General features: G+C 49.4%; 1 protein-coding gene across 1 annotated transcript in view; it reads right to left on the bottom strand.

The window, feature by feature from the left end:
• Positions 1–20,036, bottom strand: part of LGR6 (leucine rich repeat containing G protein-coupled receptor 6) — a 73,828-nt gene that overhangs the window by 17,747 nt on the left and 36,045 nt on the right. Inside the window, exons 4-6 of the mRNA XM_032449289.1 lie at positions 17,605–17,676; positions 6,889–7,104; positions 1,387–1,458 (exon numbers count right to left, since the gene is read on the bottom strand). Coding sequence (XP_032305180.1) covers positions 1,387–1,458; positions 6,889–7,104; positions 17,605–17,676 — 360 coding nt within the window. The remainder of the gene's footprint in view (positions 1–1,386; positions 1,459–6,888; positions 7,105–17,604; positions 17,677–20,036) is intronic.

Below are 20,036 nucleotides of genomic sequence, written 5' to 3'. Positions count from 1 at the left end.
CCAGAATTTGCCAAAATAGACATTTTCCTGTCCGGCTGAATATGAAGAGAAACATTTCCCTTCGGTTTATGCATCTAAAGCTTTGTGGGCTTTCCTGCACTCCCCCCAAAACGATTCTTTCTTCTCAAGTTCTACAGCTCTTCAACCATTGTGCCTGGATTATAATCAGCACTTGGCCACAAGCACTCATTTTAGGAAGCCCAGAGATGTTTCTGTCTTCACTAGCTCATCCCTCCTGCAGCCTTCCAGGAGGTAACACCCACGGGGTAACTGAGAGCACAGCTCTGCCGGCACCAGCCAAGAAAATGTGCTAAGTGCTGTCAACAGAATGTAATCATAACCTGAATTAAAGGGTACGTGCAGGAGGCCGTAGCAGTCCCCACACGCAAGGGAGCTGCGGTGCTGGAAGCTCTGCTGGTGCAGCCAAATTGCTCTTTGCCACCACACATGGACAGTTCTGTTGTGGGGTGAATTGGTGCTGAATCCACGGAGGGTCAAAAGGTCCCTCAGAGAGCACTGACTCTGTGTGAGGCTGGGAATCAGAGCTCAGGGCTAAGAGCCTTCTCTGTCTTTTTCTAAGGTGCTCCATCAGCACTGTTGGACCAGGAGGAGTGCCAGGAGAGCTCACCCACAGCACTGCCTTGCAGCTCCAAGAGACTTGAGGGGGACGTGGGATACTCACAAGCTCAGGTTTGGTCCATGAGTGCCTGAGCAGAGCAATCCTCGAGCAGAGCCCTGTTCCCAAAGGGCAAAACCCCTGGGTCTCTCTGCTCAGTGGGGACAGGAGCTGTGGGGTAGGGGAATGGGGTGGCTTCAGCCCCATGGCTGCAGGGTAAAGCTGTCCTGGTGCAGACTGCTCCATTGCTGCATGTTTCCTGGGCTGTGGCTCTGGGTGCTGCCAGGTGACACAAGAGTATTTCAGAGAGAGATGCTGCACAGATCCTCACAAACACAACCAGCCCTGTGCTCAATACAGCCCCTCATTTGGGGAGCATTTGCTGTTCCAGAATCTTTGGGACTGTGTGTGAGTGGTGAGGAGCTGGGAACACACTGAATGAGCACTGCACCGAGGGCAGGTTTGTTTGCTGAGTTCAGAGCCCCCCACTCTCCTGCAGACCCCTCTGCAGTGGCAGCACGTATCACGCAGGAGCAGGCAGAAATCCAGGTCTGTCCTACCCCATCCTTGGCAAAGAGGGAATGCGCAGTGGGAGCTGACATGGAGACATCAGCCCTTCCCTTGGGGCAGTGCTGGAGGCAGCCCAGGCCTTACTGGGATGTGGGGGAGCTCAGAGGGGCCCATAGACACACACTGCTCCCCAGCACTGGGCAGGGGCAGAGCACACCAGGGAGGAACATACACAGAGGGGAGGGGGAAAGGCAACTCACAGCGTCTCCAGGTTGTGCAGCCCATCAAAGCCGTTGGCCCCCAGGTGCTGGATGCGGTTGTTGTGAAGGTGCCTGCAAACAGAAGAGAGCTGTTCACTGGAAATGTGAGATGACCTTTTCCTGCCAACCTGAGCCATGTGGCCCAGGGACAGCCTGCAAGCTGAGCGTGGACTGTGTGGGGATGGTGAGAAGTGCTGTAAGGTGCCCTCTCCCATCTCGTGGGGCACATGCCAGGTGCAGCAGTGCTCATGGAGCAGCTCCTGTTCTCCCAGGAAGTCCAGGCATTTCCTAAGGCCTTAAATTTGGGTGAAAATGGTTACTGTGAACCTTCAATAAACACTTTACATCAGAGCCTGCAGAGCTAACATGCATTGGACCCAACCCTACCAAAGCTGTGTGATTTCATAGTGCTACCAAAGGGCAGAGCCGTACTCAGCCTCCTCAGAGCCTTAATAGCAGCAAGAAGGCTTTGAGTTCCAAATCATCCTGTTAGTCACAGTTTATTATTGTTCCTTTTTTTTAAAAAAAAAAAAGAAAAATAGTAATAATAAATTAAAAAAAAATTTAAAAAAGAAAAGAAAATCCTTCCAGTCCTGGATTAGCTCCACTTTGATTGCAAAGGAAGGAATTATTCAGATTGGAAAAGACTTTAAAGATCATCAAGAAGACCTTAAAGATCATCAAACATGAGATGTCTCTGCTGCCCAGCCTGCGCTTCAGTCAGCCCAGCTCAAGCACATTGGGGAAGTCTGTGCCTGCATGGAGAAGTGCCCACCACAGTGGTGGGTAAGGTCTTAGTGGTGGTGAGGTCTCCCAGGGCAGGACACTCCTATTGATCTCCATCAGGGCTGGCTTCCCCACCAGTTCAGGTCCTTCTTTAACACAGAGCCCTGTGTTGTTCATCTGCTGATGCCTTGGGGTCCCCTTCCCACACCCAGAGCTGCACCAGCCTTTGTCCAATGCCTCCTTCCAAAAGCCTGCGGGAGGCTGCACACTGGCAGGTGGATCAATGACTTTTTTCATTATTTACTGCTTGATCTCAATCTGTCTCAGCTTGAAAAATCTCTCGCTCCACCTGGCTTCAAGTGTGAATCGTTTGGCTGAGCGCACACAGCTCCCACTGCCAAATTCTTGGGGTAAAACAGGAGGGAGCTGGGAGGCTCGAGGGCAGCACAGCTCAGAGAGCAGCCCAAGACAGATGCGAGCTGTGGAGATGAGGATGTGCACACATTTCAGAGTAAGGGGAAAGGAAGAGAGAGAATCGTGATGAAATACATTTGCTCCTTTGGGATCCTGCAGGAGGAATTCTTTTTTTCACAAGAAAAGCAGTTCAGGTCCAAATGGTTTCCTCTCTCACACTTTATGAGTTGGCCACAGATCGTGTTGTCCTCACTTCATTTGGCACCTCCAGTGCAAGATGGTGCCAGTCATTTGGATCCCTTTGAACACTGGATATGGCATTTAGCAAAGGGGAGTTTGGTATCTGGAGTCACTAACCCTCATCACAGGAACCCCTTGACCCCACAGCTTGGTGTGAGGAGGGAGGAGATGCTGAGCACTGGGGCTGTGTTGGGGTGGCACGAAGAGCCCATTCCATCTGGGCTGGGGCATGAGAGCAGCTCAGTATGATTGCTGTTACCCATCAGGCAAGGAGAGAGAACTGAAAAGCCAACACCTGCTGTGTTTATATTTGGCTCTAATGGGCTTTGTTTGGAGGCAAAGTAATGGAAGTCATCCGAAGGGTGTTCTTTGTTGGTGAGAAAATTAAGAGCAACCGAAAAAGGGAGTTATAAGAAAAACTGTTGTCCAAGCTTAAGTCTGGAGTCATTATCCAACCACATGGCAATAATAGAAACAAGCCAGTCTGAACGCAATATAAACTGGAAAGGTAAACACTTGAAAAGACATTCTTTTCTTCCATCCTGCCCTTTTTTTTTTTTTTTTTTTTTCCTCCAGTGGTAAACACATTTTAACAAGTGGAATTGCAACATCTCTAATGTTTGTCAATTTGAGCTCAGCCCACACAGCGTTATATTCTGCCCTGTAAATTACAGCTGGTATGGCAGATAGAGATGTTTGGTTCTGGGCTATAAACAACCATCTCACGATGCACAAACAAGAGAAGGTTGTGAACATCTATTGGAGATAGGGTTCACTCTGTTCTTAGTCAAGCCAGAAAGCACTGAGGTCTGTGCATCTCCATGTGCAGAACTGCTCCACAGGACAGGGCTGGTTGTGGACAATCACCCACGGAAATGGCTTTGCTCAGGAAGGAGCAAGGCAGCCATTGCTTTCTGTTGGTTGGCATATTGACTAGTTGGGTTTTCCAGCATCTCCACAGCTCCTCTGCTGTGCCTGGGGGACCCATGCTGTGTCTGCAGAGCTCGTATTGCCACCATCCCCGGTGCCTTATCCTGCTTAGTCCCTTGGTTGTTGAGACAAGAAGAAAAATAGCTGGTGTGCCTCAGGAAAGTGTTTGCCTGCATCAATAAGAGAGCATGGAAGGGAAGTTCCATCTGGGCAGTGCTGTGGTGAAAGCAGCTCCAGAAGGTTATATGGATTTCTGGTACCCACACTGTTAAATGGATGACAATAATTTGGATTGGGCACAGAGAAGAGCAACGGGGACCCAAGGGATGGAAAGGACCAGGATGGAGAGTGAGAGAACTCAGCCTGTTCTGCTTATTAAAAATAAGATCAGGGGAACAAGCATAGCAGAATGTATAGGATCCCTCCTGGTCAGAAAAATGAGTACTGAAATGGTTCTGTGATTTAGCAGAGAAAAGAATAATAAGAACAAATGTCTGAAGTCAAAGCCAATGAAAATTCAAATGGGAAATGTGAGCTTTTTCTTTCTGCTAACACTAAGGGTGATTAACCACTGGGACAGACTACAAAGAGAAGTGGTGGATTCTCCATTGCTTTTATTCCTAATGACTTCATTTTTTTCATCTTTAGAAGAAGACAAATGCAAACATTCTCCATCAGTTATTTGCATTGGGTGATTTTGAATGAGGTTGAATCTGACTTGATGTGAGTTTTCCCACTGGGTCAGCCATTGCCATGCTGAATTCCTCATTCTGTTGTGGCAAATCTGTCCTTTTCCTCCATTTGGCTATAGATAAATAGAGAAATCTAAATCATAAACGGTGCAAATTCCCATTGATTGTTCCCAGCAGTGCAGGACAAGCATTAGACTTGTCAGGCAGAGAACAAAGCTTGATCAGAAGTGACACTGTCAGCACTGGAGCACTATTCATTTCTTCCTCAAGTGCTGGAGAAGGAAACTCACTTTTCCCAAGGCAGCAAACTCAGCCCTCATGAGAAAAGGCACTTTTGCAAATTAAAAAGGTCCCACGAATGAGGCCCAGATGTTCCAGGCAGTGCTGTTCTTGCTAATGAATTGCACATGCCTGGCCCTGCCCACCATGAGCTTCCCAGGCAGAGGCTCATCCCCACCGCACAGGTGGGACAGTGCTGCAGAGGTCCATCCGGGCACTCTGATCCATCGCACGCAGAACTCTGTTGGAGTTCCTCGGCTGAGGTGTAACTGACCAGCAGTGAGTGAAGGCCTGAAGGTGTTCCAGGCTGAGGTTTGGATGTTGGTTCTCTGGGTCAGTGCAGGATCACCATCTGCATGTCTCCCGAAGGCACTGAGGTGGGTGGAGGAGGAGCAGCACATCTCAGCCCCAGGACAGGCCGTGCCCATAACACCCATCACACAGTGAGCAGGAGATTCCCTCACGCTCCTCCACATCTGCTCTCCTCCCCCAGCTGCACAGAGAGGCGGTGCTGCCCCATCCCTGCAGCCCCCCAAGGGCAGGGCAGGGCAGGGCTGTGAGCACTACTGGGGCTGTGGGTGTCCCCCTGCATGGCAGGGAGTGGGACCAGATGGCCGTTAAGGGCCCCTTCCAACTCAAGCCGTTCTGTGATCACTGTGCACATTTGGCCCCTTGCAGAGGAACACATGTGCACATCGTTTATATGCCAGTAGGGAAAATCTCCTTGCAAACCCCACTGCCTTCCTCAGCCAGCAATTGGGAGCGCGTGCTCAGCTCAGTGGGTGAGTTGGGGTGGGGAAACATCCCTGGAAGGAGCACAGGAAGAACTCCGGGTTACTTTCCACTGCTGCTGACGGGGGTCTGCATGGCAGCGTGGAGAGATTTATGGGGGCAGTTCTGCCAAACACTTGGGAGCCCACAGAAATCCTGTGCCGTGTCCCACAGTGCCCAGCAGGACCACACATCTGCTCCCTTCCAATTGTCTGTGGTGGGACATTATTCTCTCCCTCGCAACCTCATGGTCAATGGCTTTTATTCCTTGGGCTTGCCTGTTTAATTAAGGAGTTGCTTCTCAGAGTATGGGATAAACAAGAATGAGAGCAGCACGCTTTGGAGACTGAAATAACAACCCAAATGTCAGCTCACCCTCTGTGCCAGCTATTAATGCTGAGTGAAGTGGTTGCACTGTGGGTCATGGGATACCCTGGTAGAATGGGCATTGTTGTGGGTGAAAACGACTTATTTGACATTTCTCAAGTTGCTCCCAGCATTTCCCTTAAGTAAGTCTTTATGATTTGCCTAAACAGATGAAGTTGATGTTAATAAAGCTCTGGGCTGTGCTTTGTCCAGGCTCTCTCTGTGATAGATGTGTCAGCACACACTTTGCATTCTGAAAGTGAAATAAGTTGCCACACTTTCCCCAGGCACCACATGCTGAGGTTTCTTCACACCCCGATATCAACAAGCACATCACGCAACTGACAGCATTTCATGTAGATACAGGAGCTCCCAATTAATTGGCAATCGCACCCGAGCTTATTAATCAACACCCCAAAATTAATGACTAGCTAATTTGCACATGTAAACTTCCTTAAAGCAGTAGATAGCTCCCAGGGCTCCGCTGATGGACGGGATGCACCTCCTGGCACAACAGCACTGGTTTCTGTCTGCTGTGTTCCATGGAGGTGATGCACCCACCCAGACCCACTGCCCCCAAATGCTGCTGCTCACTCTTTGCCATGTAAGCAGCCAACAGTGTGCACTGCAGGGCTGGGATGGATCCCAGCACAGACAGTGGGAGTGCATCACAGCCATGTGTGAGATGTGGACAAGGTGTTGAGCTCAGCCCAATAGCTCAGAATCGTATTTGCTCATAAAGTTTTCATAGACATCAGAAGATTTTTACTGTGTTTTTTTTTTTTGTTGGTTTTTTTCCCAGCAGAAAAAGATCTGCTTTTTGTTTCCAGAGACCAAACAATTTTTCTTTAAGGCAAATTGTGTTTTTTGGAAGGGGACGGGGAGCTCTTTGGCTGCCCCCCCACTTGGGAAAAGGTAGGAAAAAAAAGACAGAAATTAGAGATTTTGGTATTTGTAATCAAACAGGGTGGGCTCCTTGGCTGTTGTGAACCAACCCCAGAGCAGAAGGTCCGCTGCATGGACACGGTCACAGCACCTTGTCCCAGTCAGAGGATGGGGGAGATAACAAATGGAAGAAGCTTACAGCACCACGAGGCTGCTGAGGTTCTGGAAGGCGTAATCAGGGATGTGCCAGATCTGGTTGAGCGCCAACGTCATGGCCTGCAGTGCTGGGAGGCGGTTCAGCGCTCGGACCGGGATCTCTGTCAGCGCGTTGTCATCCAGCCAGAGGTGCCGCAGGGACTGCAGCCCCTCAAAGCTCTCCTCGGGCACCACGGAGATGAGGTTGGCATCCAGGCGTCTGGGTGAGAAACAAACAGGGTGGGGAGAAGTGAGAGATAGATCCAGCACTGCTTGAAGCACCCGCAGCGTTACGCAAAGGGAGCCTTTGGTGGGAGGTGGGATGGACTGATGCCCAGGGAGATCGGGTAGGTGGAGCACAGGAGGGGTCAGTGCAGGGTCTTGCCTGCACTACCAGACTTCTGCCTTCCTGATGGCCACAAGGCGCTGCTGATGGATGGAAGTGAAACAGATGGACTGGTTCCTTGCACATGGACACAGCAGGTGGGCTCGGCAGCATTCCAACCCCACTTAAAAAGGAGCATCATAGCTACGCTCCCCAGGGCCATGCTTGCCTTGACCCAACAGAGCGCTGCCCTGCTCGGGGTGCCCTGCTCACACCCACAGCTGCAGGATGCACAGCAAAGCAAGCAAAGTGGGAAGAGCCCCATTCGAGAGGAAAATGCTTTGCCTGAAGATGTGATAGAACAGCCCCCTGTGTGAGATCCAAGCAGTCAGCACCGCCTGCAGAGCTGGGGGTGCAGGAAACACCAGGAGCAACTCAGACTGTATGTCACAGCGCAGGAATTAATCCTGTGAGCTCCACATTGCACAAGTCCGGGCCTTTCTTTCTCCTTCATTCACCAACTGTCCTTGTTTTGTTGTTTTTTTTAAGTCATGGAATCCTTAAGGCAATTGAAAAGCAGAGATTTAATTTGGTTAGAATCTGTAATTTTTAAGACTTGTTTTTGTTCCAAAACAAAGAGAGAAGCCAAAAGATATTAAGCTTATTATAGGGGGGAAAAAAATGTTAAAAAAATGTTTGGGAATCATCTCTCATAAAGATCTCATTTCAACAGCACTGAGGTGGATTAAATGCGTTATCTGTCAGTTTCGAAATCCAAATCTAAGAGGAAAACATTTCAGATTTGGATGGACTACCAGGAACCAATTACAGCAATGGGGAGAAAACTCCGATTTCCACCCCTGGCTGACAGAGCCCATAGTGTTCCTCCAAATCATCTGAAGGATCTCTGAATTCACATGCACAACAGGAAGGCAATGCGCCTGTTATCAAAGGCAGGGAGCAGCACCACCTGGCCCAGCCCTTGGATCCATGGACATCCACAACAAGAATGTGGGGTAGAAGCTCATCTTTTTAGCTATTGAAAGTGCTATTTTTGATAAGAACTGAACACAATTCAGAACACACTTCCTAGAACCCCCCATCTAAAGCTCAAGCCTGCAGCAGCTCATTCTATTTCTCAGCAGAGGATTTTCCCTCAGCTCTCTTGGTTTGGAGGGGAAGCTGTAGATGAGAAGACATTACAGCCAAAGCTCAATGTGGTTGCTACAAGGTTTGCATTTTTGCTCAGAACACCAACATAAGAGGGTATGTTTTCAACTTGAAGAACACATTGTGCATTCTGCCTCAGTTTACCCCATTTCACCCAGTTCAGCCCCACTCATCTTCCCATGAAGACAAACTCAAAGAACAAAGAGAAGGAAAGGAAACCCTGCAGCAGCTCAGGGTGAGATTAAAGAGCCTATTTGAAAGTCTTCATCAAAATGTTTTGGGACAAACAAGAATTTTTTGACCAAAATTAAAACTTGTGTGGGAAATGTTAATCTTTGCTTAATTTTTCCATTCCTTCTTCAGCATAAGAATTCTGTTAGTTGTTGGCATCACCGTTTGTTTCTCAGAAATAAAATAGTGCCGCTTACTTAATCCCTATATGTTTACTGAAAATTTTTTTTTAAAGCAAATACTCTCTTTCAAGTGTAATTAATTAAAGAGCAGACAATGAAAATACAATGTAACTCTTCTCAGGGGATTTCAAAAATCAAATTAAGCTTTCAGAAATGGAGATGCTGAAAGAGAGCCAAGGGATGATACCTTGGCATGAGGTTCATGGTGGGTTCATGGTGGTTCAGGGTTTGTGATGGTCCCAGATGGGTTCATAATAGTTTAAGAGGGTCCAAGATTGGTTTATGTTGGTCCAAGATGGTTTAAGATGGGTTTGTGATGGTCCAGGATGGGTTCATAACGGTCTCTGGTGGTGCAAGATATGCTCATGGATTCAGGGTGCCCCCAGTACTACTGAGCTCTCACATGCATGGTCCTGTAGGTCTCAGAGCAGTGCCAGTGAAGTAGGATGATGGATTTTTTTGAGGTGCTCAGAGGTATGGAGGTGGACCCCTATGGTAAGAACAGAGGTGATGAGTGAGGTTCATCCAATGGGTCTGTACATGCTCCTGCATGAAGTGAGCTACATCCAGGTTCTGCTCCACTGCTGCCACTGGGAGGACTCTTCTGAAGGCCAAAAGAAGCCCCACATCTTCTCCCTCTTCACCTCCACCACAGTGGCTACAGCACGGGTGCTGTGCAGGCTGCAGTCCCTGGGAGATGCTGTCTGCCTCCTTTGACTGCTCCAGCCACATAATTGCTGCCTCAATCTGCTCCACAGTGCCCAAGTCAGGCCCCAGCCAGACTGAAATGGAGCATCAATAAGCTGGACATCCCTTCAGATACCACAGCCTGCTGGAACCATCTCCCAGCACTGCATGGAGCCAGAGGAGGAAAACAGAGAGCAGGGAAGGGTCCATCTAAAGGTGTTCCACATCTGTCCTGATGGGCAGAGAGGATTTCTGATGTGTCTTTGAGGGAACAGGGAGAACAGAGTGAGCCGTGGCCACATTCCTGCTACCAAAAGACCTCTGGATTGTTTAATTCCTCCCCTGGGAGTTGCTGGCTCTTTCTGGAACTGAGGTGCATTCTTTCTAATAAAAGCTGTGCGTGTGGGGATTGCTAATTGCTATGGCTTTCAGACAGCTCTCCACTCTCTTCTGGAAGGAGAAAAGCTGAAGTGCTTGGCAAGGAGTTGTTAGTAATTATACCAATTATACTAAACAAAAACCAACCCAACAGTTCTCTCCTTTCTTCAGTGTGTGACTCTGGCTCTGTAAGTGTTTGCTGTTATGATTTATACCTAAGATAATTGGGCCGATTAGCGGGTAAATGGGACGGCGCAGGCTGGGGCTGGCTCCTCACCTTCCACAGAGATTTTTTCCTCTTTGTTTCACCAAATCACTCAGTCGGTTTCCTTACAGCATTAACCCATTTGTTGCTAACAGAAGACATCTCCTTGGCAGGGCTACTGGCAATGGGACTTGGTGCTATGTGTGCTCCAAGCGGTGCTGTAGGTCTGCAGAGGGGATGAGACACACCACGGTCCCCAGATGTCTGCATGGACTTCACAGGCTGAACCAGGAGTCAAGGCACTGCACAGCTGTGCCCTGATTGGTGCAGGAAGGGGCTGACTTGAAGCTGGACACTGAAGAATGATGGCATACGAAAATCATCATCAGCTCAAAGCCCCCACTTCTGGCTTCAGGACTGAGTTTACTAGTGGTGGCTATAGAGCAGTGATGTGACTTCAATGGGCTGCCTGGCCAAAACCAAAAACATCCTCAAAGTGCCCAGATTTTGCTCCATTTTCTATTTTAAAGCCACTGGAGTAGGAGGAGAGGGATCTGCTTGGAAAGAAAATCCCTTGGCATTAGGCTTACAACTCTGCCTTTATGATCTTTGTTCCCTGAGCCATGCTGGAGGAACACTCAGCACCAAACAAAGCTGCTGGTGCTTTTGCTGCAGTCACAGCTTGGGGAACCCAAAGGGACCTCTGAAGGTGGGAGAAGGGAAGCCCTTCCCTGTGCAGGATGGCACCAGGCAACCTTTGTGTGGGTGCATATGCAAGAGCCCAGCAAGGTGCTGGTTCATGAGGGCTCTGAAGAGCCACTTAATTGCTTTGAGCATTGTCAGTACTGGACCAAAGCCTGGGGAAGACATGCCTGTCTTCATGCCATGAACAGTCCAGAGACCATTCTGGGAACAAAAGCATTCCTAAAAGGAACCAAAGAGGTAGGAAACCCTTTTCTAAAGAAAAAAAAAATCCCTCAAGTGAGATATTCCTCCTACTCAGCATGCAGAAGTCAAGCCAATGCAATCAGTGACACCACCTTGGCAGGTGTGGGTGGTAGTGGTTACCTGCACTTACCAACACATCATCAGGTTTGTATAAATCCTAACTGGTCAAGCAATCAACTGAGCTCTCTGCTTTTCATGCCACAGCCTCAGCAGTTTCCAAGAACAGTCTCATTTCAGGAGCTGCTTCCAGGATCACTTCAGAGGATGTGCAAGCGCATTTCCAGGACATCTATGAGCATACACCCCTGCTGTATGCAACATGACGGGCAGAAGTGCACAGCAGTGGATAACCATAGCAGATGTGATGCAAATCTGTGATGGGCAGAAGCAACTTTGCCAAATCTTCCCAGCATTTACAGGGAGAGCTGCCACCTGGGAACCAGTGAACACACAATGCCCCACTGTCATGAAACACCCCGACTGTGGATGCTGCTCTTCCTTCCTCGCACACAGCAAAGTTGGTAATGCAGCTGCCTGGATGCCTTGCACAGACTGCGCACACACATCTGCAGTGTAGGCTCCACAGCACCACCACAACAGGACCCTGTGGCTTCGGGTGCCTATCCATCCTCCCAGCATTTCTGCAACACACTTGGCTATTATTTCCCTTGTAGCAATATAAAGAAAGGAGGGTCTGGAGAGAGCTGTGACCTCCAAAGGAGTGAGGGCTCTTCCCAGAGTCCTCAGGGAGTGATCTGCCTCCTGCCTACCCCAGCGTGCATCTGTCTGCTGAACAGAGCTGAGCTCACCAGAAACGTCTAATTGGTGCCTTTGGGCAATCATGTCTCTCTTCCTGTCTGAGTTTATCTTGAAAGGCTCAATTGAGTTACCTCCTATCCCATAATAGCATCTGAGTTCCTTGTAGTAATATAAGAAGGAGATGATGTCACTGAAGCTCAGCTTCTCTGATAACTCAGTAATGAGGATGGCCAACACCTCTGCTCCTCTCTCAGGCAAAGCTCCCAGCTGCACTGAGTCAGCACCTGGCTTCTGAGCTCCTGGGAGCTCACTGTGCTTAGAACTGAGGGCCCAGTGAGGAAGGATGGCCCCAGAGCTGCACAAAGCAGCTTACAAGGACTCTTGGATTTCTCCAAGCCAGCTCCATGCATGTGGCCAGGATCAGAACTGGAAACACAAAGGGTCCCTGAGCCATCCCAAACAGCCTTGGTGAAGAGCAAGGACTCCTATCAGTAGGTACCAAAAGGGATAGAAGAAAAGCCAGGGACTGCACTGCTAGCTTGGAAAGTAGCTTCAATCTCTGCTCTGCCATTTGTATTATATAGTGATAAGGTGCTGCAGACACAGGGGGATGTGCTGGCACTGCTGCCCAGAGCTATGGGTGCCCCTCTCCGGAGGCATTCAAGGCCAGGTTGGATGGGGTCCTGGGGGCTGATGGCCTTGTCCATGGCTGGGGAGCTGCAACCAGATGGTCATTAAACTCCATTCCAATCTAAGCCATTCTATGACTCTCACTTCTCATGTTATTCAATATGGAAAGATTGCCCTGCAGATCTGCTCCAACACTCGGCCCTCTGCCCCTGCCACAGGAGAGCTCACAGCCCTCCAGGAAGACTTGCAAGAGTTTCCATTTCCAGACTAAGAACTCTTGTGATTACTGTCCCAGGCAGTGAATGAAGGTTTGAGCTGCAAACATGTTCCCTGCCCCTTGGCTAGGCAACAGGACCTGGTGGAAAAGTCTGCAGGGCTCTGTTTTAAACGCAGTGAGTTTTCACTCCTGGCTTAATGGGACATGCACCTCTGGGAAGCCCTCCATGAGGGATGCTCAGGAAATGAAATCAGAGCAATACCTAGACTCCACACAAAGTGCCTTTGGTACAGACAAGAGGGCTTTGTTATCTCCAGCTGCAGACACCTCCAAAACCCCTCAGGTCAGAACCGTGCAATAAGGACTGCCAAAATCCCTGTGCAATTCTGGAAATTGCTGACAGGCGGGCAGCTGCTGGGCTGATCCCTGATCTGCCCTCTCCCTGGGAGCCTGGCATCACCCCCTGAGCCCACGGTGAAAAACAAAAGGGGCAGTAACAGCCAGAGACCAAGCAGAAGAGGTTCTGCATCTTTGGTGTTTGCCAAAGAGCTCCCACACTCCCATTCCTTGCTGGTGAAGCTGCTCCTTGAAATCCACTGGGTTATGAAAGAGGCAGAGAGCAAAAGTTAACAGCAGCTTACAGCAGCATTGTGTCTTACACAGAGGACCCAAAGATGCATATATATGCCTAACTCAAATGTGCTGCTCATTTGGCTTCCTGTCTCCAGTTCACCTAAAACTTCTCTGGGTGTAGGAAGAGACAACAGCAGACTCTAAATTACCCCAAAAAAGCAATGGTCACAATCCAGTTAAAGAAAGAAAGATTTGCTTACCCATCCCAAGGATCAGGGCTTGCCAAATACTCCAAAAGGAGGAATCTCCAGGTAGAAATCCTTCCCTGGTGGCAGCCAGCCCTTAAAAGAAGCTTAGGGAGGGCTAGAACCTGAATTGCTTCCACCTGTGCTCCCAGGGCTGGCTGTGTCCCTTCCCCAGGGGTTCAGTTGGTGCTGCAGGCCATGACTTAGCAGCTCCCATTCACCATGGTTCATCAGGAGCGCTCACACATTCAATGCATGGAACATCTGGGTCTCATCTCCCTCTTCTGAGCACTGGGAGGGCAGTCAATACAGCACCTTTCCTGAAAGGTGTTTTCCTCTCTGATACAGCTCCAGAGTGGAGAGAAATTCCCTGCATTCGTGTTTTCAGGCAAGACAACATCCTCTGGGAGCTGCACAAGAATGTAGTGGGTTATATACACAGAGTTGCAGGAGATGAGAGATGCTCAGCTCTGGTTTGGTACTCGTGCTCTGATGGAGTGTTTGTGTGTGCAGGGTGAGGAGAGGAGCTTTTTTTTAATCACTATTTTTCACTTTCCAGGGGTAGAAAAAACCCATTTCATCCAATGTTATTCATGTCAAAGTTGAAACCAGTTATAGGGTCTCTCTGTAGCCAGTAGGGAAAACCAGACTGCTCCAGAAGGCCATCCACCCCCCAGACAGGGCTCTGAGATAGCAGGGATGATTCACACCCTGGAGATGCTGATCATTTCCCACTGCTGACTGCCTGAGATGAGTAATATCAAGATGGCTAAAGTCAGAAGAGTAAATCCACCTGGTCTGCCTGAGGGAGATGTGGCACAGCGGAGGCTTACCTGAATGGTTGGTAGTGAAGCCATAGAGGATGACTCAGAAGAACTGATTTCCTCCCTGGCAGCACCCATCCACCACAAGGGAAGGACCCAACACTGCAGTTACAGCACCAGCGTGAAGCCATCAGTTCCTGTCCCAGCCACCTGGCTTCCCAACTGACCTGACCCAGACTGACCACCATAATGTCACATTCCGGCACTGCTGACCTTACAGACGTCTGCTTCTTCCCATACCTTTTATCCTCCCATCACTCAATGGAAACAACGCCTTTCTTAAGCCTTACTGCATTGCCTGTGATTTATAGAGATTATTGCTGTTAACAGCAAACTGCTAAATCTCAACTAGATCAAAGATGCGGAATGAGGAATGAACTGAAAGAGCTCTTCAGGCTGTGGTGATTCCAAAGTCTTTTTTCCTTCCTTCTGTCATAAGAATTTATATGCTTGTGAGAAACTGATCAGGTGGGGAGCTTTCCTGCTTTGTCAACGTCCAAGTCCACATGTTTGCAAATTGCTCTAAGTCATTCTTTGCATTTTTATCTCTAGCTGTATATATGTAACAATAATTACCTGCCTCGAGGGACAGGGGATGAAGCAGTCTGCTGAATTTCCTTAAGACTCCATAACTTTCCCGCTAAAAATCCCAGGATGGCAAGACAGTGGGTTGGAGGATCCATATTACTTTAGTTAGAGGTATCATTTAGAATGGAATGGAGTGGAACGGAATAGTTCAGCTGGAAGGGTTCTTCTGAGTTTCCCCCCAAAACACCTATTTCTCTCCCTTGACCAATGGGTACTGCTTAGATACAAGGAGCTGAGCTCAGACAAACCCCTCACCCTGCTGATGTCCCATTGCAGGTTGGACATGTCAGTGCCTCTGTGCCAGCTGAGTCCAGACTCAATTCTCAGGCTGCTTGGGGCCTCCGTGAGCCTGTTCTCTGCAGGAGGAGAAATGAGCTCCTATGGGTCAGGGGATAAATGAGTGGATGCCTTTATCCAGCAGGGAGGAATGTGACTGGGTGCTCTGTGTCTATGCAGACCTACCCCTGGCTGAGGAACACCCAACACTAACACCAGCCCAGGTGAACCAGAACACACTGAGCTCCTCTGCAGTGCTGATCTGCAGGAAGCTCCGGAAGGAGCCAGTTCTTCCCATCACTTTCCATGAGTGTTTGGAAAAGAAAAATGAAGAGTTTATCTTGATCTCTTAATCCACCAGGTTTCTTTTCTCTTTCCTTTCTCTACTTTTGCATGCCTGGTAATTATAATTCATAGCACCTGCTCACTTTGAAACACCTTGGACTCCCTTTGCCTGGCACAGGAACAGACACAGTGCCCATCTGCTTTAGGTAAATGCTCACAAACCACAAAGTCGTTAATTAGACTGACACACGACTCTTCCAGCACACACACGGTATGCTGGTACTGCCCCAAACATCCTGCCAGGGGATCACAGCGGGATCAGAGCATGACGTGAGGCCTTGGCATCCCTCGCAGGGCTCACAGCATTGCCATCAGCTGTGCATGTTACTTCTAATCCTCCCCACGGGCTCCCCAGTGTGCTTCCTTGATAAAGCAAGCCTCCCCCAATGCCTGGTAGGAAGCTTGATTTCCAGTCAGTCCGGGTCTCTCCCTGTCCCACAGTGGCATCCAGCTCTGTGCCCTTTATTCAGTCTCATCCCTTGAATTTCCTGGTTAGTCCTACAAACAGAGCTAAGCTCAAAACTGTTGTTCTCAACTCCCAAGAGAAGAGCTGAATATTCAGAACTCCATTTCTCGTGTAAATAAGGTACATACTTTCCCTTCAGAGATCCCACCTGAATCCCAGAATGATGAACATGGACATGAAATATCTGAAAGAACAAGAACCAGCACACAGTCCCTTTCTGTCCAGCAGAGCTGTCTGTTCCACCCCACTCCTGCTGGCTCCCATTTTCACCTCCCTGTTCTGCTGCCCGTTCTGCCCAGCTGAGTCTCCAGCTTGCAATGCAGATAGTTAATATTCCATGAAATACCACACAGGTCTGGTAACCCAGGAGCTGTCATGGTGCAGCATGAGGCCACTTCCGTTCAGAATGGAAACAAATAGACCCTGGGCAATAAGGAGCACACTGGGCCTCAGATAGCCCAACCAGTTCTGCTCAGAAACTGCACTGTGGCGTCTTATGGGTGTTCCAGGCTGGCTAACATTTTGGCAACAAATACACAGGAGTCTCATAAACGTGTGGAAAATGACTCAGATATTAGAAAAATAATAATAATAATAAAAAGATCTCTCTAACACAGACCTTTCTACTGGAGGTTCTTGGCCTGAGTTTAGGCAGAGAAGTCACGACAGCACAGTGACATCCAAGCAAAGCACCTCAGCTCTGTACCTGCCTAAAGACACAGAGACTGTCCACACTGCTTTTCACATTGGGTATCCTCCATCTCAGTGGAGCACTGCCCTGTTAGAATGGAGTGAGAAGGAAAAGCATCTCTATTTCAAGTGTGAACTAGAAGAACTGCAGCCCTGAGAACAATGCCTTCCCCTGGGGGAGCAGCACAGGATGGACACCAGCAGGTCATGCTTGCAGCAGTGTGTGGCGCAGGGGTGGGGCAAACCTCTGCAATACACATTGCTTTGTGTGCAGAAATGTCCCCCCCCTATCAGAGTTGTGCCTCCCAGACGTGCTGGGCTCTCACCAGTCCAGCTGTGGGCCCTTCACTGTGCTCAGATGTCCTCAGGGAAGTGGAGAAAGTGCAAAGTGTCTTTTTATTTGTACACACCAATTACACTTCCATGTGTCCCCTTCTTGGGCAAACTGTGTGTATCTGTGCTGTGTGATTTTTGGTTGAGTGCAGCAGCACAGTTACTTTAAATGAGTAAAGAGCATCATCACAGCTTCAGCTTCGTGCTTGAATAACTACAAGTGTTTTAAGGTGCTTCCCACCCTGGCAATATGGCCATTTGTGTGGGTAAGACTCTGGTGCTGACAGCTGCTCCTCCTCTGTGTGCCCATCAGGTCCCTGCCCCACTGTGGTCTGCAGTGATGAGGACGGTGCCCCTCCTGGGTGGACATTTTTCAGCATTCCTTGAAAAGTGCATTGGCTCCGGTGGCCTTTTCGTCACTATGCACACATGGGGAGCTGTAATTTCAACATCCTTTACCACAACAGTGTTCCTTCCATGAAAACCACCCTCCCTTCAATGCTAAGTGACAGTAATCTTTGCTTTAATTGGAAAAGAAAAGGAAGAAGGGACAGAACATCCTCGACAAAGGAACTAATGACTCAAGTGCTGGGAAGTCCTGCCCCCAAGGGACTGCACAGCTTGCAGCATTGATTCTTAATGACTTACAGAGACTGGAGGTTTGGAAGATCTCTCAGTGCCTCTGCAGGGATGCGACTCAGCTGATTGTTCTGCAGCATCCTATAATTAGAAAAAAAAAAAAAAAAAAAAAAAAGGAAAACTTTATAAAGAATACAAAAGTTTTTTTTCTGACTAAATGGAAGAAGTTACTTCTTATTTCTGAAGCTGTCCCGGACCCTGGGCAGGAAGCTGGGGGGGGGGGGGTTGACAAGCAGCGTGCTGGTCAGCTGGGCTCTTAGGCATCAGCCAAAGCTGGCCCTGGGTGTCAGGTCCTGGAGGGGTTCTGGTGCTGCAATGGGTGGGTGTGAAGTAAAGGGACCTTTTCAGCACACAAGTGCTACCAGTGGAGGATTTGAGGTGCACTAGGATGGGCTTTCTGTGACTGCACACCCTGTGTGGAGCAGCACTGAAGTTAGTTCACAGTAACGACGGTGCTTTCAGCTGAGCTGTCCCACATTTGTACTTGGGTAGAGCATCCTTCTTCCAGCATCAGTGCTGATTACCTCTGCAGGGTGTATGGAAATGAGTCTGTGGGTTGGTCCCATTCTATTTCTGAGGTAGCTCTCCCTGCCCTCCTGGAGCACCACCCATAAGTTTTCAGGTTTTGCCATCACTGTATCTCTGCACAGGGCCATGTTTTGTCCTGAACGTACCCACACACCTCCAGCAGAGCTGGGACACCACGGACACACCATGGGGGAAAGGCAGTCCCACCATGGCAGCTGGGCACAGTGCCTACAGAAAGGGATGTTTCACATAGCTGAGGTTTCTGTTTCCAAAACCTTCAAGGAGTGGCTGAAGATGACATGAAAACCGAATTAGTGCTTCAGGGGCTGTCGTAATTACTACCAGTGTCAAAGGGACAGAGCAAGGCCTCAGCAATGGGGCAGCCCAAAGAGCACTGGTGCAAGAAAGGCTGAGAGTGACAGCTCTGCTGCAGGAAACTGAGACATCCGTCATGAAAGGAAAGCTGGAAAAAAGGCATTTGTAGACAGGATCTTGTTAAAAAGGAAGCTGTAGAGAAACACAGACCACACAACTCCTATTACATCTCTAGAAGAGAATGGGAACTTTCTACATGCACCAGAGAAAGAACAGCGATGCATGCAGCACTCAGTGCTGGCTTGTCAAAAATCTGTTGTGCCAAAGCAATCCAGATGCTTTCTACAGTCACAGCCATCACCTTCCACGTCTTCAGCTTTATTTTAGTAGATGTTTGATTCTGGCATGCAGTCCTGCTCTTACCAGCAGAGAAGACAAGTTTGATGCAGCACAAAAAGGCAGCAAGGATGTCATACACAGAGTGATAAATGGTTCTCTCTCAAAGGAAGGACATCTCAGGGCCTGGAGGGTCCACCCTGGAGCTGACATTGACTGGGAGGATGGCTGCACACCCACAAGGGGAGGTGAGGTTGCTCTGATTGGGGTCAGCATAAATCACAGTGCTCCAGAGGGCTGTGTTTTAATTTCAGAAATGGAAGGATTATTTACTGGGAGAGACCGCACCTGAACAACCAGAAAAATGGTCCCATCACACCAGGATCCTTGCAAAGAGAGTCTCGGCAGACTCCCAGCCCTCAGAGATACAGGTCTGTGCATGATCCAGTGTCCCCATCTTGGGAGGCCAAAGTGATTCAGCCAGCACAGTCAAAGGGCTGGTATTGCTTAAAGCAACTGTGCCTGGAGCTTGTGTATCAGGCTTAAAGACACTCCAACCTCGGCGTGTTCCTCTTCCCTCCCCATGGGAGCATCTCCCTTGGATATGGCACCATTCCCATGGTCTATTCTGCTCAAACTTGTGGACGTTAGAGAGGCAGGGCCTATCCAGGGATTCCTCAAGCATTCCAAGCCACCTGCAAACTGACCCTGATGGGACAGCATGGCCTTTGGGTGATGTTTTTGATGTGTCTTCACAAACCAAGCCAGCCGGTGCCTGTTCTGCACCACCCGAAAGGCAGAGACTGCAGCTCAGGGTGGGACGTGGCCAGTGTGACCAATGGGGAAGGGTCCAGCAAGCCAGGAGAGGGGGTTTGTGCAGAGTGAGGCCACTCATGTCATGCTCACTCCATCGTACAAGCTGATGGAGAGCAAACCTGGTGGGTGGTGGCTGCAGGCAGGGTGGGAGCATGGGGTCAGCACGCTTGTGCAGGCAGGTGCTGGGCAGTGCTCACACCGTGTCTGTGTGGGCATGCTGTGGGCAGTGCTGGGTCTGTGTGCTCCCGTGGGCCAGTTAAGGCTTGCTGTGGAATGGAGCAATGGGGTGGGCCATCCGCAGCTGGCTGGCTGCTGGGGTGCCAGCTCTGCAGCCAAGAAGATGCACCCAGGCGTTCTGCCTTCCACGTTTCAGGGTGAGGCAGGCTTGGGTTGTGCTTGGAATCTTTCCCTGTGAAGTTTGGTGTGGGATCCCTGCTTTGCTTCTG

Source organism: Coturnix japonica, chromosome 26 (genome assembly GCF_001577835.2).
Source record: "Coturnix japonica isolate 7356 chromosome 26, Coturnix japonica 2.1, whole genome shotgun sequence".
NCBI lineage: Eukaryota > Metazoa > Chordata > Aves > Galliformes > Phasianidae > Coturnix > Coturnix japonica.
Note: the sequence above shows the minus strand (reverse complement) of the source record. Positions and strands in the feature narration are given on the sequence as shown.